Source organism: Castor canadensis, chromosome 2 (genome assembly GCF_047511655.1).
Source record: "Castor canadensis chromosome 2, mCasCan1.hap1v2, whole genome shotgun sequence".
NCBI classification, from domain to species: Eukaryota; Metazoa; Chordata; class Mammalia; order Rodentia; family Castoridae; genus Castor; species Castor canadensis.
Window position 1 is genome coordinate 187,879,212 of NC_133387.1, and position 17,061 is coordinate 187,896,272.

General features: G+C 46.6%; 1 protein-coding gene across 2 annotated transcripts in view; it reads left to right on the forward strand.

Moving 5' to 3' along the window:
* The window catches only part of Drd2 (dopamine receptor D2), a 59,934-nt gene that overhangs the window by 32,862 nt on the left and 10,011 nt on the right, over positions 1-17,061 (forward strand). For both annotated transcript variants that reach the window (XM_020161573.2, XM_020161574.2), the window contains exon 2: positions 11,977-12,292. In XM_020161573.2, coding sequence (XP_020017162.1) covers positions 12,008-12,292 — 285 coding nt within the window. In that variant the 5' untranslated portion in view covers positions 11,977-12,007. The remainder of the gene's footprint in view (positions 1-11,976; positions 12,293-17,061) is intronic.

The window sequence follows — 17,061 nt, forward strand, 5'->3', positions numbered from 1 at the left end:
AGTTCCTTGCCCTTTCTCCATCTTTGGAGTATGGACACAGCCCATTTCTCATGAGTTGGGTCCTCTGTGCCTTCAGTCCACCTGTGAATTGTGTAAATGGAGCTGCCTCTGCCTGACCTAGCTTACTGACAGTGCTGAGTCTCATGGCAGGGTTGCTAGAGACTATGCCCAAGGTAGTAGGCAGCCTTTCAAGTAAGAAGGGTTTACCTGGCCTGCCAGCACCAGCCTCCATTTTCCATATGGATTGGTTCTGTGCTATGGTCTGTCCAAGGTTGCTGGGATCTTATAGAGTATGGCTCATTGTAGGAAGACAGCAAACTGTTTTCAGATATGCAAAGGCTGAAACTTCTTGGATAGCAACTTTGTGTGTGAAGGAGTGTGATTTGCAGGTGAAGTGGAGGTGCCATGGCATCCATCCTTTGGAGAGTTATTTGCCCAAACTTGGCAGCTCCAACTGATGCCTGCTTCCCCTCCTTCTTGCCACAGCCATCAAAGCGCTCATCAGCCTGTGCCTCGGGGAGCTGTCACAGCCTCATTACTGCTAATTCATCTTCACTTAATGCATCAAAAGGCTGATTTATAAAATTGGGTGGGCGCACAGGAAGTTTGATTATTAACATGATGTTGTTTGCCATGATGGGCTCAGAAAACTTAGCTCATTTGTGTCCCAAGGGCTCAAGATAAGATCTAAGTGTTTATGTTCCACCTCAGAAATTCTCTGGATCAGGAAACAGTAGCTTCAGCCCAAGGTGCTCCCAAGGGGATGCCTTCTCCATTTCTCCTCCTCCTTACCTACCCTCAATAAGTGTGTCTCTGGACTATTGTGTATTGACTTGTTTTTTTTTATATATATATACATACATATATGTATATATATGTACATATACATATAAAATGTTATAATATATAATGATATATATATATATATATAAATAAGTCTTGTTATATAAAGACCTGATGTGAGCAGGGGCCCTGGTCCACCCATCCCTCTGTGGCTGAGTGGCTCTTCTGCCCGGGAATTCCCTTTCATCTTTGCAGCTAATGAAGAACTCTGGGGTTTGGATTATTTAGATTCATTGCCCATGTCAGGCTGCTGAACAATAAATCCAGAAATTCAGCCCTTTCCCCAGGCTCCTGGGGAAGAAAACGACAGAAAACTTCTCAAAGAAATTGCTTCAAGAAGCAGCATTCCACAACACAGTGCACCAGGAACTATGGTCCTAGGCTGCTACATGAACGTTGGGGAAGGGTGAGCTGAGAGAGAGAGAAAGAGAGAGGGAGAGAGAGAGGTGTCAGGCTGGGAAAGCAGACTTTCTAAAGAAAGGCTGAGGAGGACCAGGTGTGGTGGCTTATGCCTGCAATCCCACCTGCTCAGGAGGAAGAGGTAGGAGAAGCACAGTGTAAGGCCAGTGGCCTGGGCAAAAGCATGAGACCCTATTGAAAAACAAAAAAACTAAAGGTGAAAGGACTTAAGGGTATGGCTCAAGTGGTAGAGCACTTACCTAGCAAACATGAGGCCCTGATTTCAAACAACAGTAGGACCAAAAAAGAAAGAGAAGAAAAGGTTAAAGAAAATGGTCATTGCCAGGAAATAAACTGGTTGAGTATAGATTAGTTTATTTGCAGCACTCTCAAACACCAGCTATTGCCCTTCTCTGTGGAGGAAAGTTCTGGACAGATGAGCATACACAGAAAGGATAGATTTAGGTTAGAGGCAGGAGAGATGTTCTTGAAGGCCCCAGCATTATTTCCCTTTAGCTGACTTAATTTCTCTGAAGATGCAGATGCTGCTGATAAAGCTAGTGACCAGGATGCTAGCTGGTACCTGCTGTGTATGGAGGCTGTTCTGTGATCCAGACAGAGCCAGATAGGATAAAGCAGAGGACTTGTCTAGAGAACGTGGGCGAGTCATTTCACTTTTTTGGCCTTGTCTTTCATCTGTAAAATGAAGAGATTAGATTAGGTATTTTTAAGATTTCTTCCAGCAGTAAAATTCAGTATTATCTACATTTTTTGAGCTTAGCCACCAAGAGAACAGAAACAATTGAGCGCCTCTTCTTACCCAGAGACTGTGCTAAGGACTTACTTGATGCACCTCATTCAGTCTTTAAAGGAACCCCCAAGGAAGGTGATCGCATCCTGTTTTAGAGCTGTCCAAAGCAGCACCATCACTGCCAGATTCCATCCAAACCACAATATTCATCAAGTACTGATCAAATTGACCTTCGTGGTAGATGCCAGAATATGTGCAGATTTAAGATAACCTCTGTCCATCAGAGCTCATGGATGCATCAGCGATAAGACAGGCTAAGAGCAAGGGAAGCACCAGGAACACCTGTAAAACATCAAGTGAATGGCACTAGCCACAATGGCTTTTTAGTGAGACTAGAGGTGTGACCCATTTGTAAATAGCCAAAGGAAGGTCTGAACTGGAATGAAAATAGCTCTGTACATTTCTATAGGACTTTAGAGTTTGCAAAGCACTCTTGAATATACCATTTTACTTGATTCTTTTACCACTCTCTGAAATTAGGTATGACAGCTCTCATTATTAAGTTCTTATTGACTATGACTTATTCACTGGGAATTAGAGATGTGGTTCATTAAGGGACCTGGGTGATCCTTTTGCATGTCAGATCTGCATGGTTAGATGAACGAATCACCTACAGTTTATCAGGCCTAATGCATTTCCTGCCTTCCTGCCTTCCTGCCTCAGGGGCTGAGATGTCTTCTAGATATGCCCTTAGAATTTACCAGGAAGGCTATAGGCAGGGCCTTAGCCACCACCAGTCACCAGTTTCTTTCTCAGAGATGCAGGGGGAAAGGGTCAGATTGCTTAAAATCTGCAAGGCACACACCTTGTATATGCCTTTACCTGAGGCCACCTACTGAGTGCTCCAACATCTCAGGGCTTTTAGCTCAGGGGTCACTGATAGGAACTATGTGGCATCATAGCTTGTATCTCTGGAGAGTGCAGATGATTAGGGGCCAGAGAGAAAAATTGGGGTCTCTATCTCTCAGGGTTCCTTGTCCTAAGATACCCACTTAGGTATCTCCACCCAGGTCCATCTCCCTGGCAACCATTGCATGCAACTGAATGAGCACACACTGCATGCTGGTTCTTGCATTCACATATTCTAAGTTATTTCACAACTACTTCAGTGAGAAGGAGGTTATTGTTCTATTTTATAGAACAATAGTTATGGCATATAGTTATGCCAGCCAGGCAGGAAAGGAAGCCAGCCTTTATAATGAATGGGATAGAATGAGAACGAGAGCTCAAAGAGTGATATGCTCCTACTTTTTTGAAGGGTAAGGAGGTGGTGATTAAAGAATAGATTTGATTTTTATAAACATTTTGTTATAGAAATTTTCAAACATACACAGATGAAGAAAGAACAGTATCAAGAACCTCAGTATATCCATCACCGAGCTTCAACCACAACTTATGACCAATTCTGTTCCATCTCTGCCCCACCCCCATGTTATTTTCAGATAAATCCCAGACAGCATATAGTTTCACCTGTAAACAGAAAGCTATTGCTACACCTAAAAATTGTTAGCAGCAGTTCCTACTGTTGTCAAAAAAATCTCTTGTTCAAATTCTCAATTGTCTTAGAAATGTCACGGATTTTTAGCAGTTGATTTCTTTGAATTAGGATTCAAATAAAGCTCACATGTTGCAGTTGGTTAAAGCTGCATTGGAGTCTGTTTTATTCTTCAACGCCCCCCCCCCCCAATCTCTTATTTGGTTCTTTGTGATTTATTTTTGGAAGAAAGCTGGTGGTTTGTCCTGTAGCATTTTCTGGATTTTGAATTCCTGTGGTGACATTTTAGCATCAATTTGTCCTTGATGTCCTGACACCAAATAGGTATTTGTGTGGGAGTCATAAGGTTCAATCTGTTTGCCCGGCCTGCCCCTCCTCTGCAGGAGAAACTCCTACTTTGTCAGCTGAGAAAGAAACGTGCCTGGCCCTAGCCTGTGGGAGCCAAAGAATGGGAGACCTGTGGAGAAAGGTTTCCTGAATGTTCCCAGCAATGCAATCCTGGATCCTGCTATTATTTGGACTGGACCCTGTTTCCACTTTAATGAACAAGGATGTCTTTTCATAAAACAGCAATTTGGCCAAATAGCTAGGATTGTTTTCCCTCCTTCTAGAGCAATAAGGTTCAGGATTTGTTTCCCTCTTGACTTTCAGGAGCGTGTTTTCTCAATTCTTTCCTGAAATTAAAGTAAAGGTCAAGGAGCCCTCCCTCCTCTCCCCACTCCTGCTAGAGAGAAGTTGCTAGCTAAGTGAGCTGCTGCCTCCCTGGGCTCAGGTGACCTGCCCAGCCCATGAGGCAGACCAAGCTTAGCTTCCCAGTTCTTTTCTTTGTGGGGGAAAATTGAGGATGGAGAGAGAAAAGAAAACAGTGTGAGGCTGTGGGATATGTTCTGAATTTAGATCTTTCTAGAGGCTTCATTCTCCCCACTTGATTCCCTTCCCCAAAGAGGGGGCTCTGGGCCCCACCCCCTCCACCTGCTTCCCACCCACCAGTTTTCTGCTGCGCATGTGAGCTGCCCCAGCGATCTGGCCCTTCCCTCGCACAGTGTTGGCAAGGTGAGGATTTTTAATCAAAAGGCAGTGCACGCCGAGAACAGCACCCCACCTAGCATTAGTGGAGCCATTCTCCATCCCCCTCCCCACACTGAGTCACTCCAGCTAACAGTTAATTAATGGGTGACACTTTGACAGTTTGTGAGGAGACATTTTTACGGAGCCATCAAAATCCACAGGGATGGGGCTGTCAGGCAGACACCCTTGCTTACCTTACTGTATCTGCAGACCCTGCCTCACCCACAGCAGACCCTGGAGGCTAATGAGGCCATGAAACTCTGAGTTCTCTGTGATCTAGGTCTCTCAGGGTGCTCCATGTTTTGAGGGACACCTGGGTAGACCTGGGCCACCTGGCTACCTGGGGAAGAAGCAGAGGAGTAGGGGATGAGATTCCCAGTCACACTCAGCTACGTTCTCCTTCTGATCCCCACAGATTCTCACCGAGGGGTCCCTCCTCTATAGCAGGGTGAGGAGCTGAGTGCACTCTAGCCTCTCCCTGGGGACCCCTTGCCATGCTGATGACCTGGGTCTCAGCAATACTTATGCTTTCACTGCCATATTTTATAGTCCTTGCTCACTAGTGATGTGAAAAGATGCTTCTTAGGCTTCCTTAGGGGCTACAATTTCATTTCCTCAACAGGGCTCCAATTTAGATGCTGTGAAATCCTGCCCCACTCCTCAGGCCTTCAGTGACTCAGTGGCACCCTTTCCACAGAGTGCACATTACTTATGATCCATCCACCTATCTACACCACCTGCACACAGATGTACTCTCTTTCCCTTCTAATACAGACCCCAAGTGCTGCCATGATGGTTCAACTGGGGGACACCCTCAATAGACCAAACCATCTGGACATCCAGCCTCAGCCTCCTTCATGACTGGGACCCAGAGAGGGCCAGAAGAGCTCTCAGAGGAGTTACTTGGTCCCTCTTATGAAAGATCCAGAGGGAGATAAGATCCAGGGACTGGCTCATGCTGGCCTCACCCTTAAGTGAGACACTCCTTCCATGAACATCTCTCCAACATCTATGGAGCACCTGTCACTGCCAGACTGTGTGCTAGGATGTGAAAAGCCCAGAAGAGACAAGGCAGATGTGATCCTTACACTGGATAGCTCACAGTTTGGTTAAGAAGCACTAACACAAACAAAAAATTAGACAAATAATGACTTAATTACACCTGTGCTAAGCATCACCCAGGAGCATGCATGTTGTGAAAACATCAGGAAGACTTCCCTGGAGAAGAAGCTAGAAAGACATTACCTAAGGGCAGGGGGATGGGAAGGTGGGGGGTTGCAGGGGGAAGGGAGAGGGGGAGGAGAAGCCTACCAGGACCATGGGATGCTGAACCTCAGTGCCAGAATGGGGCTTGGTGAAGAGATGGGGTGGGGGTGAGGGCAGCTATCTGTCTGTGCTGGTAGGTTTGTAGATTTGGTGACAGGAAGATCAGTTAGTGTCCTCACTAACATCTTTTTCTGTGAGATAGGATATAAGGCTGAAGGCAAGGTTTGACTTAGAGAGCAGAAAGAGAGGAGGGTTTTAGGGGCCAGGCTGCCAACCTCACGCTGTACACTGAAGGCCCTTAAGATGGTGCCCAACCTCCTGGCTCTAGCCGGGCAGGGTGGACACAGCCAGAAAGCAAGAAGGCAAGAGATGTCTGAGCTTTATTGTTGAGCTTCTATGGCCATGTCCCACTCTCTGCTGCTTCTGTGGAACTCCAGTTGTTGTCATTATGCTTGGAGTAGGGGGTGGCAGTATGTGATCCCCTACTTTCCCTGTGAAAGTCTCTACTACCCCAAAATAGTAGGCCAAGCTCCTGGAAGGTAGGTTTCCCCACTAGCCTAAGTCTCTAGCAGTAAAGTTGGTCCCCCACAGAAGCATGGAAGCTGAGGGTTGGGAGGGCATCCAGGAGCCATTACTGTAACAATTATCTGAGATAATCAACTTAAAGGAGTGTTAGAGGTTCCAGTGACTGACTGATTGACGCTGGTGCTTTGGGCCAGTGTCAGGCAGCACATCGTAGTAGGAGTGAGTGGTGGAGGAGACTGCTTAGGGCATGGCAGCTGGGAAGCAAAGAGAGGAAGAGGAGGGGTCAGAGTCCCAATATCCCCTTCAAGGGTGACCTAAGACCTCCTACAAGGCTCTACCTCTCCATGTTTCCACCACTTCCCAATAGCACCAAGCTGGGGACATGGGGCACATGGGAGGCACATTTAAGATACAAACCATAGCAGCACCCTTCCCCTCAAAATGGGGAAAAGTCATCAGTGTTTCTTTCCTCAAATAGGATTGATGATACCTAAGCCAGATCCACAACCTCACCCCGCAGTTCCCCTGTGTACCTGGGACTGGGATGCTGGGAAAGACATTCAGGGACCACGAAATGGTTAGCCTAGTGGCTGACAGCACCCATTGTCCCACCCCCATACCCTGGTTCTTCTTCCTTTCAACACTTGACTTCATTTCTCCCCCTCCTCCTCCACAGAACGCCCCACATCCTCAACCCAGGACTTGCAGCCTTGAGACAGTGATGGTGCCTCTTCATCTACCCACTCTAGCCTCCCTAAGGGTTAGGCCCAGGAGTCCTCTAAGATAGGTGCCTAGCCTTGACTTCTGAGCCCAGAGCTCTGTTTTCTCAGCCCCTTGCTGAGGCTGCCTCCAGGGCCAGAGTATGTGAGAGTATTATTCTTTGACTCTTCCTATCTCTTAGGAAGAGAAACAAACAGGGTACCTTCTCCTTTGTCTCCCACCCTGTCTCCTGGGAGTCCCAAGAGCTTCTGAGGGGAACGACTCACTCCTAAGCTACAGCCTGGTTCTCTACCAGGAGGAGAGGGAGGTGGTGGTCCTGGTTGCCAGGGACCCAGCCCACTCTGCTCCCCATCACCATCCAACTCAAGTCACTCCGCCAAGCTGCTTTTCAGATGCAAATACAAAGTGCTTTTTTTTCCTTCGCTCTACTTTTTCATTGAAATGCTTCAAGTCTCAGAAAAGAAAAAACTGATGTGTTTAAGACAGCAATGTCTCACCCGCCATCGAGCCTGATAAGAGATTGTTAAATTTTAATTAGACAATTAGGTTCTTTCAAGTGCCAAACTTAAGAGTAGGCAGCACAAGACTAAAGCTGAGCGTAGAGCATAGGAAACAGGTTGCTTAGGCTTATGCTGCACCCAAGTTTCCCCACTTTGTCCCCTACCTCATTCCCCACTTCCCACTTCTGTGCCCCATGGAATAGTGGGGCCTGGAATGTCAGGGTTAGAGCATTCACTCCTCTCCCAGGAAGGGTGAGATCTGGCAGTGACCATGTCCACTTGGTCATCACCAAATGCTAACATTGACTGGGGACTGCGACTTGGAGCTTTTGTAATCAATCTTTCATGCGTGAGATAAGCGCTACCTAGGAGGGAGATGGAGGCCGTATTTGGAGGGTTGTGAACAAGTTGATCACATTTTTAAAAACCGATATCAAAATACTTTTTTGACAATAGATTTTTAAAAAACGTGATCTTATTCATCTGAGAAAGCTTAGGACTCTATGAATAATTTGCCTTGGGTTATACAGTTACTCAATCTCTATTTAAAAAAAAGAACAAAAAAATTTGGACTATCCAGCAAATCCAAGGTCCTGGATGCTGTGTGGCTTAGCATTTCTCTTACATGAGTCCCAGAATAGACATTTACCTCGCTGGACTTCTTTGGAGTCAGAACCAGCTAAGAATACTTGGAATAGCCCTGCGCTGCTGTCCTACTCATCTGTCCTACTCATGGGCCCAAATTGGCCGGGACACAGAAGCCTAAAGAAGCAGGGCAAGGGCAGGGGTCTGAGGGTTCTTCCATGTGCCCCTGGAGAGAAAAAGGCTACAGCCTGATTCTTCCCCTGTGCCTTCTCATGGAGTGCCCTTTGAAGCCCAAAGACCTGTGTAACCCTGAGGCAGAGGACAAGAGGAAGGGACGAGCTGGAGCACAGGGAGCCTGGGCTGGCAGGTTTGTCCAGGCCTCCTGAGAAAATGCCAGCCAAGAAGTGCCAGGGAGGCAATCTTGTTTATCAATTCTAAGATGCATACTCTTCCCACTTCAGCTTCTGAAATCAGAGTGCACTTTGTAACTGACAACATCGGTTGTGGTGGGTTTTGATGGTGTTCTTTTTCTTTCATAGTGTTACATAAAACAATGGTGCATCTCACATGCCATCATGTATTACAGCCTATGAAATACAGTGGTGAGTATCAGTCCTTGCTTATAGCAGGTGGCCTCGGAGAGTTGGATCCTTTGGACTAGCTGCTACCTCTTCCTGAGATTCATTCAGGTTTGTCTTGTAGCCAGGTCCCATGGATGGTATTTGCTGAATCTTAGAGCCTTCCTCCTTCACACAGTATCCTCAGATGGTCTTTCTTCCTTGTGTGTATTCCTGGTGTCTTCCTTGTGTTCAAATTTCCTCTTCTTACAAGGACACAAGTCAGATTTGATCAGAGCCCACCTTAATGGCCTCATTTTAATGTCATTTCCTCTTTGAAAATCCTGTCTTCCAATAGTCACATTCTGAGGTACTGGGCTTAGGGTTTAAGCATATGAATTTTGTGAGGAGCACATTCATCTTGGGCTGCATTACTTTTTTTGACACTTGTGAATCTGGTGGTATATGCTTGCCAGAACATTTCAAGGGGTTTTCTTCCCAGTTATATTAACAAAGCCTTTGACCCAGTTCAGCAAACAACTATTGACCACTTGTGCCTGCAAACCACAGAGGAGTCAGAAAAGAACAAGGTGATGTGTTTTTTATTTGTTCATTCCATGAAGAAGATGAGATATGAGCAATCATGTGCTACAGACTCTTGAGGTTACACCTCAGTGCAAAAGCAGCCACACAAAAAAGGTATATTTCAGGATGGAACTGTGGAACAACCCTGATGGAGCCTGAGGAGGGTGAGAAATGGCCCAGGCAGGAAGACATCAACAGGATTCTGAGCCAGTCTTGCTTTAAAGGATTTGTGGGCCCTGAGTAGAGTTCGCCATTTACTTTCCTCATTCGTAAAGTGGAGCTAGTGACTAAAAGCTTCAGAGAGTTGTTTTGAGGATGAATGAGATAGTATATCCAAAATAGCTTGGCAAACTCCCAAACCCTTTGCAAGAACAGCAGAGGGACTAAAGAAGTGGGGGAAGAGCAGAGGGGAATGGTCAGGAGTGGGGGTGGGAGCAAGTGTGCCTCACATAGTCTCCAGGCTCCCAACATTGCTTCACACCGTGTTTCGTGTGATGCTGACTGGATACATGAATGTCAACAGCAGCTCTTGTTGTCTGATCAATATATATATTCAGGTCTTCTGTGTGCTCCAAATTAGAAGAGGGAGCAGTCGGGGTTGCTGAATATAGTATCTACATGACATAGTGCTTCATGGCCTTAGAACCAGAAAACTTGTTGCACAGTGATATTCTATGTCACCCCACATAGAATTAGGTATTTTGCTTTCCCAAGCCCTCAGGATGCTGGTGCTTAGTAGGACACCATCAGTTACTCCCTTACTGAGAGCTGGACAGAGTGGATACGTAAGGCCGGGATGAGATTCAGAGCTGGGCAGAGCCTTCTCCATGGTTCCCTCTGACCTGCTGCCTGGTGCAGTGAGTGTGTCTAGCTCTCTGATTTGGACATCATACCACGTTCATCCTGACCAGCATAAACTGTTGGTTTTTAAGTCCACTTGGGTAACAAAGCACCCAGGAGTCATGGTGCTTTGGTTGAAATGCCTTGAAATGCTGATAAATATAATTCCATTGTGTGAAGCAGAAACACTTTGTTAGCAGGGAAACTGACTATATTACATGAGCTTTATGTTTCAATCACAACCAAAACACTGGCTGTCAGGCTCGTCAATGTCTCACACCTCCTGAGTTTGCTCCTGAGCCCTTCTGCTCTCTTCGCTCTGTGAGCACACCACTGCCAGCCTCCCCGAACCCAAAGCAGAAATGCTGGAGTTGTCCTGGACTCCTTCTATCCCCATTCACCTCTCTCTTCATTCTCCCACCCACATCTATCCAATAACCCTGTTCCATGAGACTGATTGCTAAGTTAGTGCCTGATTCTGAACACATCTCTCCATCCTCATTCCCACCTTCAGCAGCGACTACCATCTCTTACCTGACTTATAGTCACTTCCCTCCACTTCAAACTTTCTTCCACACCACAGCATCCAGAAGCCCTGTACAATGGGGGCCTTTCAGAAGCTCTCAAGCTGTTAAGACCCATTCTGGCCTACGAATATCCCTCTGGTTTAATTTTCCCCAACCTCACAGCCAGACAGCATGATTTACTGTTGGGAATGTGCTTTGTTTTCTCACCCCATCAGTTGGTTGGGCATCTCCTCTTACTTCACGTCAGACAGACCTCCTTCCTGAAGTCTTTCCCCTTGGGAACGAGATGCCCATTCCTCAGAGCTGCCATTAGAAGTATCCTGCTGGGCCTCATTATTTCTTGCTTGGATTTCTACAACAGCCTTCCACTGGTGTCTGGCTTCCACTCTGGGCCCCTTCAGTCTACTCTCTATACTATAGTCGGATCTATTCATATGGTTCCTGCTAGCTTTGGAATCAAGTCTAACTCTTACCATAACTTTTAAGGTCCTCTGGGATCTCACATAAGCAACCTTCCCAGATTGAACTCATGCCAAGACCCTCTGCACTTCTGCTGTTCAGAATCTCTTTGGTACCTGGTATTGAACTATATGCTTTGCATATGGTGCTTCCTATATTTAAACCTTTCCCCTCAACTCACAGCTCTTTCCTGGCTACACATCCTTCAGGATGTGTTAAATTTTACTTCCATCAGAAAATCTTCTTTGAATACCTAAACAAGGATATGTATCTCTGTATACGTTCCATTTCTTCGTCTGTACCACCTATAGATTTAAGTGAGCTGATGAACCACCTGTATTTTATTTCTTTCTATGTTTTCTGGCACTATATAGAAAAATGTTTAATAAATATTTATAGAATCAAGAATTATTGAATACCTATTTCTGTTTCTACCACCAGAAGCTTGACTCCAAGCTAACTTATCTTAAAGTATATGGTGTATGGATTGTGCTTATGAGTTTGTTGAATAAATGAAAGAACAAATGATCAGTTCTTTCAGGCTCATTAATTTTATTATATTTTAAAAATGTATTCACTTATTTCTTCTACTATCTGCAAGAACTTGCTAGCATAAAAATGGTAGCAGGCCCCAACATTTCTAAAAACAAAAACAAAAACATTGAATGTAAAAGCTAAAATCCTGAAGTGGGAGAATTCTCTATATTCCTTACAAGTGATTGGTTTTCAGCCTCTGGGAGGCAGCGTGCCTTGGAGGCCCTCCTGCTTACTCCCTGTGTCCATTTTTCCTGGTCAGAGCCTTGCCACCCAGTGGCTCCGCTGCCCCGATGGATCCATTGAATCTGTCCTGGTACGATGACGATCTGGAGAGGCAGAACTGGAGCCGGCCCTTCAATGGGTCAGAAGGAAAGGCGGACAGGCCCCACTACAACTACTATGCTATGCTGCTCACCCTACTCATCTTCATCATCATCTTTGGGAACGTGCTAGTATGCATGGCTGTGTCTCGAGAGAAGGCTCTGCAGACCACTACCAACTACCTGATCGTCAGTCTCGCTGTGGCCGACCTCCTGGTAGCCACACTGGTCATGCCCTGGGTCGTCTACCTGGAGGTAGGTTTGGGCCCCTGCCTCTCTCTAGGAGGGCACTGAGCTGAAGCCCGGACTCCAGGTCCCCACTGGTTTCTCCCAACACATTGCCTGCCAGTTCCCCAGGTGGTCTCTCTCTTTTCCCTGGGTTCACTTTTTCCTCCTTACTGACTGCACGGATTGTCTCCATGGATAATCACAACTCCATTTGTAGAGTGCTTTCTAAGTGCTGGGCCTTGTGGTATGTATTTTATGCACAGCATTTTCCTGTAGAATCCTCACAGCCACTCTGGGAGGTTCCCATTATCACCATTTTGCAAATGGTGTGTCTGTGTCAGATAGTCAGAAGTTAGGTGACTTCTCCAGCATCACACAGCTAGTAGGTCTAAGCTGGAACTCTGTCTGGTCCTGCAGTTGGTTCAATAGCTCATACTGGGAATGTGAGTAACTGGTGAGGAACCCCAAGGAGGGGATGTGTCCCTGCTCCCAGGCCTGAAATCCTCATCCTTCTCTTCCCATGTCAGAAATGGGAGCTGCCGCTCTATTCCCCCTCTTTCCAGTTTATGCTGACATTCGTGTCCAAGACCTCAGGACAGGCAGCCATTACCTGCACAGCCACCCCTTTCCTCAGGAAGATCCACAGCTGCCCATTGTACCGATCAAGACAGAGTCCAGCTCTGTGCCTTGAGATGGGGAGTGGGCAGTCCCTTGCTGTGGTCCCAGCTCTGTACCAAGTGTGTTGCAGCTACTGATCAGGCAATCGCGGGAGTCAGTGCTCCTCTCTTCACTTTGCAGAACGGGAGATAGAGACTCTGAGAAGAAACAGTTGTCCTGGGGCAAAGGGAGATGCTGATAGATGGGTCCCTAAGTGGACCCCACCTCCAGATGGACATTCTCCAGGCCTTGCAGGCTGATGTGGGGGTCTAGGGAAATTCAATGTGTATAGCTAGGTCCTGCTGCTTTCTCTGCCCAAGACTCTGGGGGTGGTCGGTTCAGGGCTGAAGCCAGTCTTGAGTTTAGGTGCGTAAGAAGTCAATCAGGCGTTAGGAAAGAGCCAATGCTCAGCTCACTGAGCTATCACCTTGCTGCCTTGGGCAAGCAGATTGCTCACCTATGGCACAAAGACAAGTCCTGCCTGGGAGGAAGGACTTTCTGTTGATGAAGGCAAGTACAAACCCTTTGTAGAGCTAAGCACAGGCCACTAGAAATAGCAGCTCAGGTAAGGAGGGGAGGCTGGTCAAAAGTGGTACACCTGCCTGTCTCTAGGCTCCCAAAAGATTCTCATATCCTGTTGTCCCCACCACACGGGCCACCATCCCTTGGTTTTGTTAGAACAGCCAAAACAAGCTTGAACTTTCAAAATGACATTACTGAATACTGAAGAATAGCCAAAAGGAAACAGAACAAATACAAAACAACGTTAAAAAAAAAAGACAAGCGACACAGGCCAGGGGTGCAGTTCCCCTATGGTGCACGTTTCTGTCTCAGTCCATCCCATGTCCTGTTTGGAGGCCTCTCCCTGAGGAGTCCCTTCTTAATTCTCAGGGGTTGATACACTCCTGCTGCTTTCCAAAGGAGGGGTCCTTGACCTCAGACCATCAGGGAAAAGAGGTAGGGAAAAATGATTTTAGAACAATCAATCTCTGTGTGCCTCTGTTTCCTCATCTATGAGATAGGCGTACTAATGGTACCTACCTTGAACTCATCTAGGCAGCAAATGAATTACTCTGTACAAAGTAATTAGAAAGGTACCTAGCACATAGTAAGCCTATGACAAGGGTGATAAAGGTGAAGCTGATGACAGGATATCCGTCACCTCTCCACTTAGAGAGGATGCTCCCCTTCCCTTCCATCCACCAAACCCATCCACCAAACAGACCTCTTCCCAGAGTGAGGTCTGTTTTGCCTAGGACTCTGGTTATGGGTTTTGTTGGCTTCCAGACTCCCCATCCCTATCCAGACCCTTGGGTAGGGACAAATCTGTATGTGGACTATGTTGGAGTTTCTAAGAATCTAAGTCTTTCAAGCAGAAGTTTTAAACATATTTGTTCACCATTATTTTTGAGGCAAAGCTGACCCCTATTTTAGAGGGATGGAGTGTAGAAAGTCATTCTCACAAGGCAATTCAAGATCTTTCATAGAATTCCACTGAAAACAAGAGCTAGTCAGCAAGTTCTGCCCAAAAGACATGGTCTCAGCTATTTATCATCCCCAGAGAATGTCCCAAGTGGACATTATCTCACCCAATATCCTATCAAGGTGTCCTCTCAACCACATCTTGTAACCTTTCCAGGAAGCTCCCTTGTTATCCAGTATTTTCTATCCTGTTCCCGCAATGTTAAATGCCCCCGATACCTGTCATACCAACTGTTGTCTGTCTTGGGTCTGTTCTTCTCAGTATATAGAAAGCAGGCTGGTTTGGGAATGAGGAGACTGAGGTCAAATCCTGACTCTACCCTTTCCACCTGAGTAGGAGTGAGGCAAGCTCCTGTGTAAGGGCAGCCAGGGGCCACACAGCCTTTCTGATTCTGATGAGACGTTCTGTGTCCTTTTCTAGCAGTGAAAGTAAAAAGATCAGTTCTAGAGTCCTTTATTCAGTCATTTATCATATATCGGGCACTTTATCCTACTCCATCCTTGGGCTGGGGTCTGAGCCATTGGCCTGTCATGAATTAAAAGACTGACAGGGTCAGGACAGTACAGTCTGATGGAGGTAGCATGGAGCAGTCTCCACAAAAGTTGGGGACACAATGGAGGGCACGTGGCCCAGCCTGGAGGTGTTGGGAAGGCTTACAGGGAGAAGTAATGCTTCTGGAAGAGCTATCTAGGAGACTAAGCTAGGCAGAGCCCCTAGACTGTAGATTTCAAAAGCCACCAATGGCCCTTGTCACTAAGGTTTGCTGTCTTCATTCCATAAGTATAAACATGACGTGTCTAGAACAGAGCCTGAAATATAGTAAGGGCATAACACTACTATGGTTATTTTTTGGAATTTAATGTCACCAATTCAGAGCCCATCATGCAGGTTTCAGCTCCACATGAGCAAGAATATCAGTGAAAGCTGCCTAAGAGAGTGAAAAAAGAGTCCTGGGTATGACCAGAAAACCTGGGCCAGCCCTTCTGCTGTTGCTAAGTCTCAAGTGACCTTGGACAAGTTTTCTTCTGTGAACCCAAGGGTGGATAAACTTGCAATGATAATCTCTCCCAGTCACACTTTATGTTTACCAAAGACTATTCACATAGGGTCTTTCCTTTTGACAACCAAATGGTCCCTTCCAAGACAGGTTTAGTACAGAACATGGAATGTGATGCTTAAAGACCTTGACTCACATTCCAGCATACCGAATACTTGCTGGGTGAACTTGGCCCTGCTTTGTGGCTTTCTGAGCTTCCTTCCCCTCACCTGGAGCAAGGATCAGCAATCCCTTCTTGTGTGAATTTGAAAAGCAATAAATAAGATGAAATACAGGGACATAGTAGATGTCCTATAAACTGCCTATACTTTTTCTTGGGTCTCTGAGTTGCTATTCTTAACTGCTCTCCACAGCAGCTGCTCCTGGGACTACAGAACAACAACCCTCCCTTCTTCTGGGCTCCAGAGGGGCCAATGAGGAGAGGGGTTTGAGAGCTCCCTGAAGAAAGGGATGTCTGAAATCATTCCAACATTATCCAGGAGTCTAGGATAGCCTGGCACACACTGAGTTTCTCTGTAGGTATAAATAGAGAAGACAGAAATGGGAGGGAAGAAGAGACAGAAGACAGGGAGTGTGGCCCTGATATCTCAGACCCATATCTGCTGGGACATAAAGGCAGCTCCCAGATCAGTCTCAGGATAGGATTCAAAGCCAGTAACCAGATGGGCCTGGGACTGCTCAGTGGTACCTGCTTATCCTGGGAAGCCCCGGCCATGCCTTGTACTCCCAAACCCAACAAGACATCCATCTGTCAGCTCCTATAGCACATGGGGCCAGGAGAGGCTGGGGATAGGGCCCCAAATGAGCCATGAGAAGACAAAGCCATGGGAAAGGCTTCCTGTCTTCTGAGAAAAGATGCTGATTTCTCCACACGAGGCCACAGCAGCTCCCTTGCCCATTATGGAGTTTCAATGCCAGTATTTGGCTCCCTGGCCTACAGCAGAAGAGAGGGCAATGGTGAGAATTAGCCCAGCTGTCGTGCTGAGCTGGGACAGCAGTCAGTGCTGCTCTGCTCCACTGCAACTTTTTTGTACAAGCGACTGTCTTGTACCTCTCTCTCTCCTGTGGGTAGAAGCCAAAGGTGTTCTCCAGGATGGGGGCTGCTCCAAACTTCCAGAGCTGCTAGGGCTGCCATCTGTGTGAGTGAGGTTTGTGTGTGTGAGTGGGTGACATTGGGCTATGCGGATGGATGGCAGTGAGTATGTGTGTGATGGCGGGAGGATGCAAAATGGTCTTCACCAGAGCTGGACTCTTTATTTCCTATCATACCAAAGACAGGTCACTCCAGCACCCCTCCCCAATCCATCCTGATGTTTGTAGACCTCCACACAGACTTGTCTACATTCATTCTCAGAGTGCTAAAAGGAGTAGACATTTGTTGCCTACTTCACAGAGAGCCACCATTTTCACTACTGTTTTTAATAGACCATTTTGATCCCTGACTTCGTGGCACACAGACTAAGCATGAAGGACTTGCCTGACTCACCAGAACCTGGATCAAAGTGGGACCAGAGGCTGAGCCAACAGGCCACGAGCAAGTCATTGCACTTTTCCGAGGCTCAGTTTTCTCATTGGTCAAACAGGAGTCCTAAAATGACA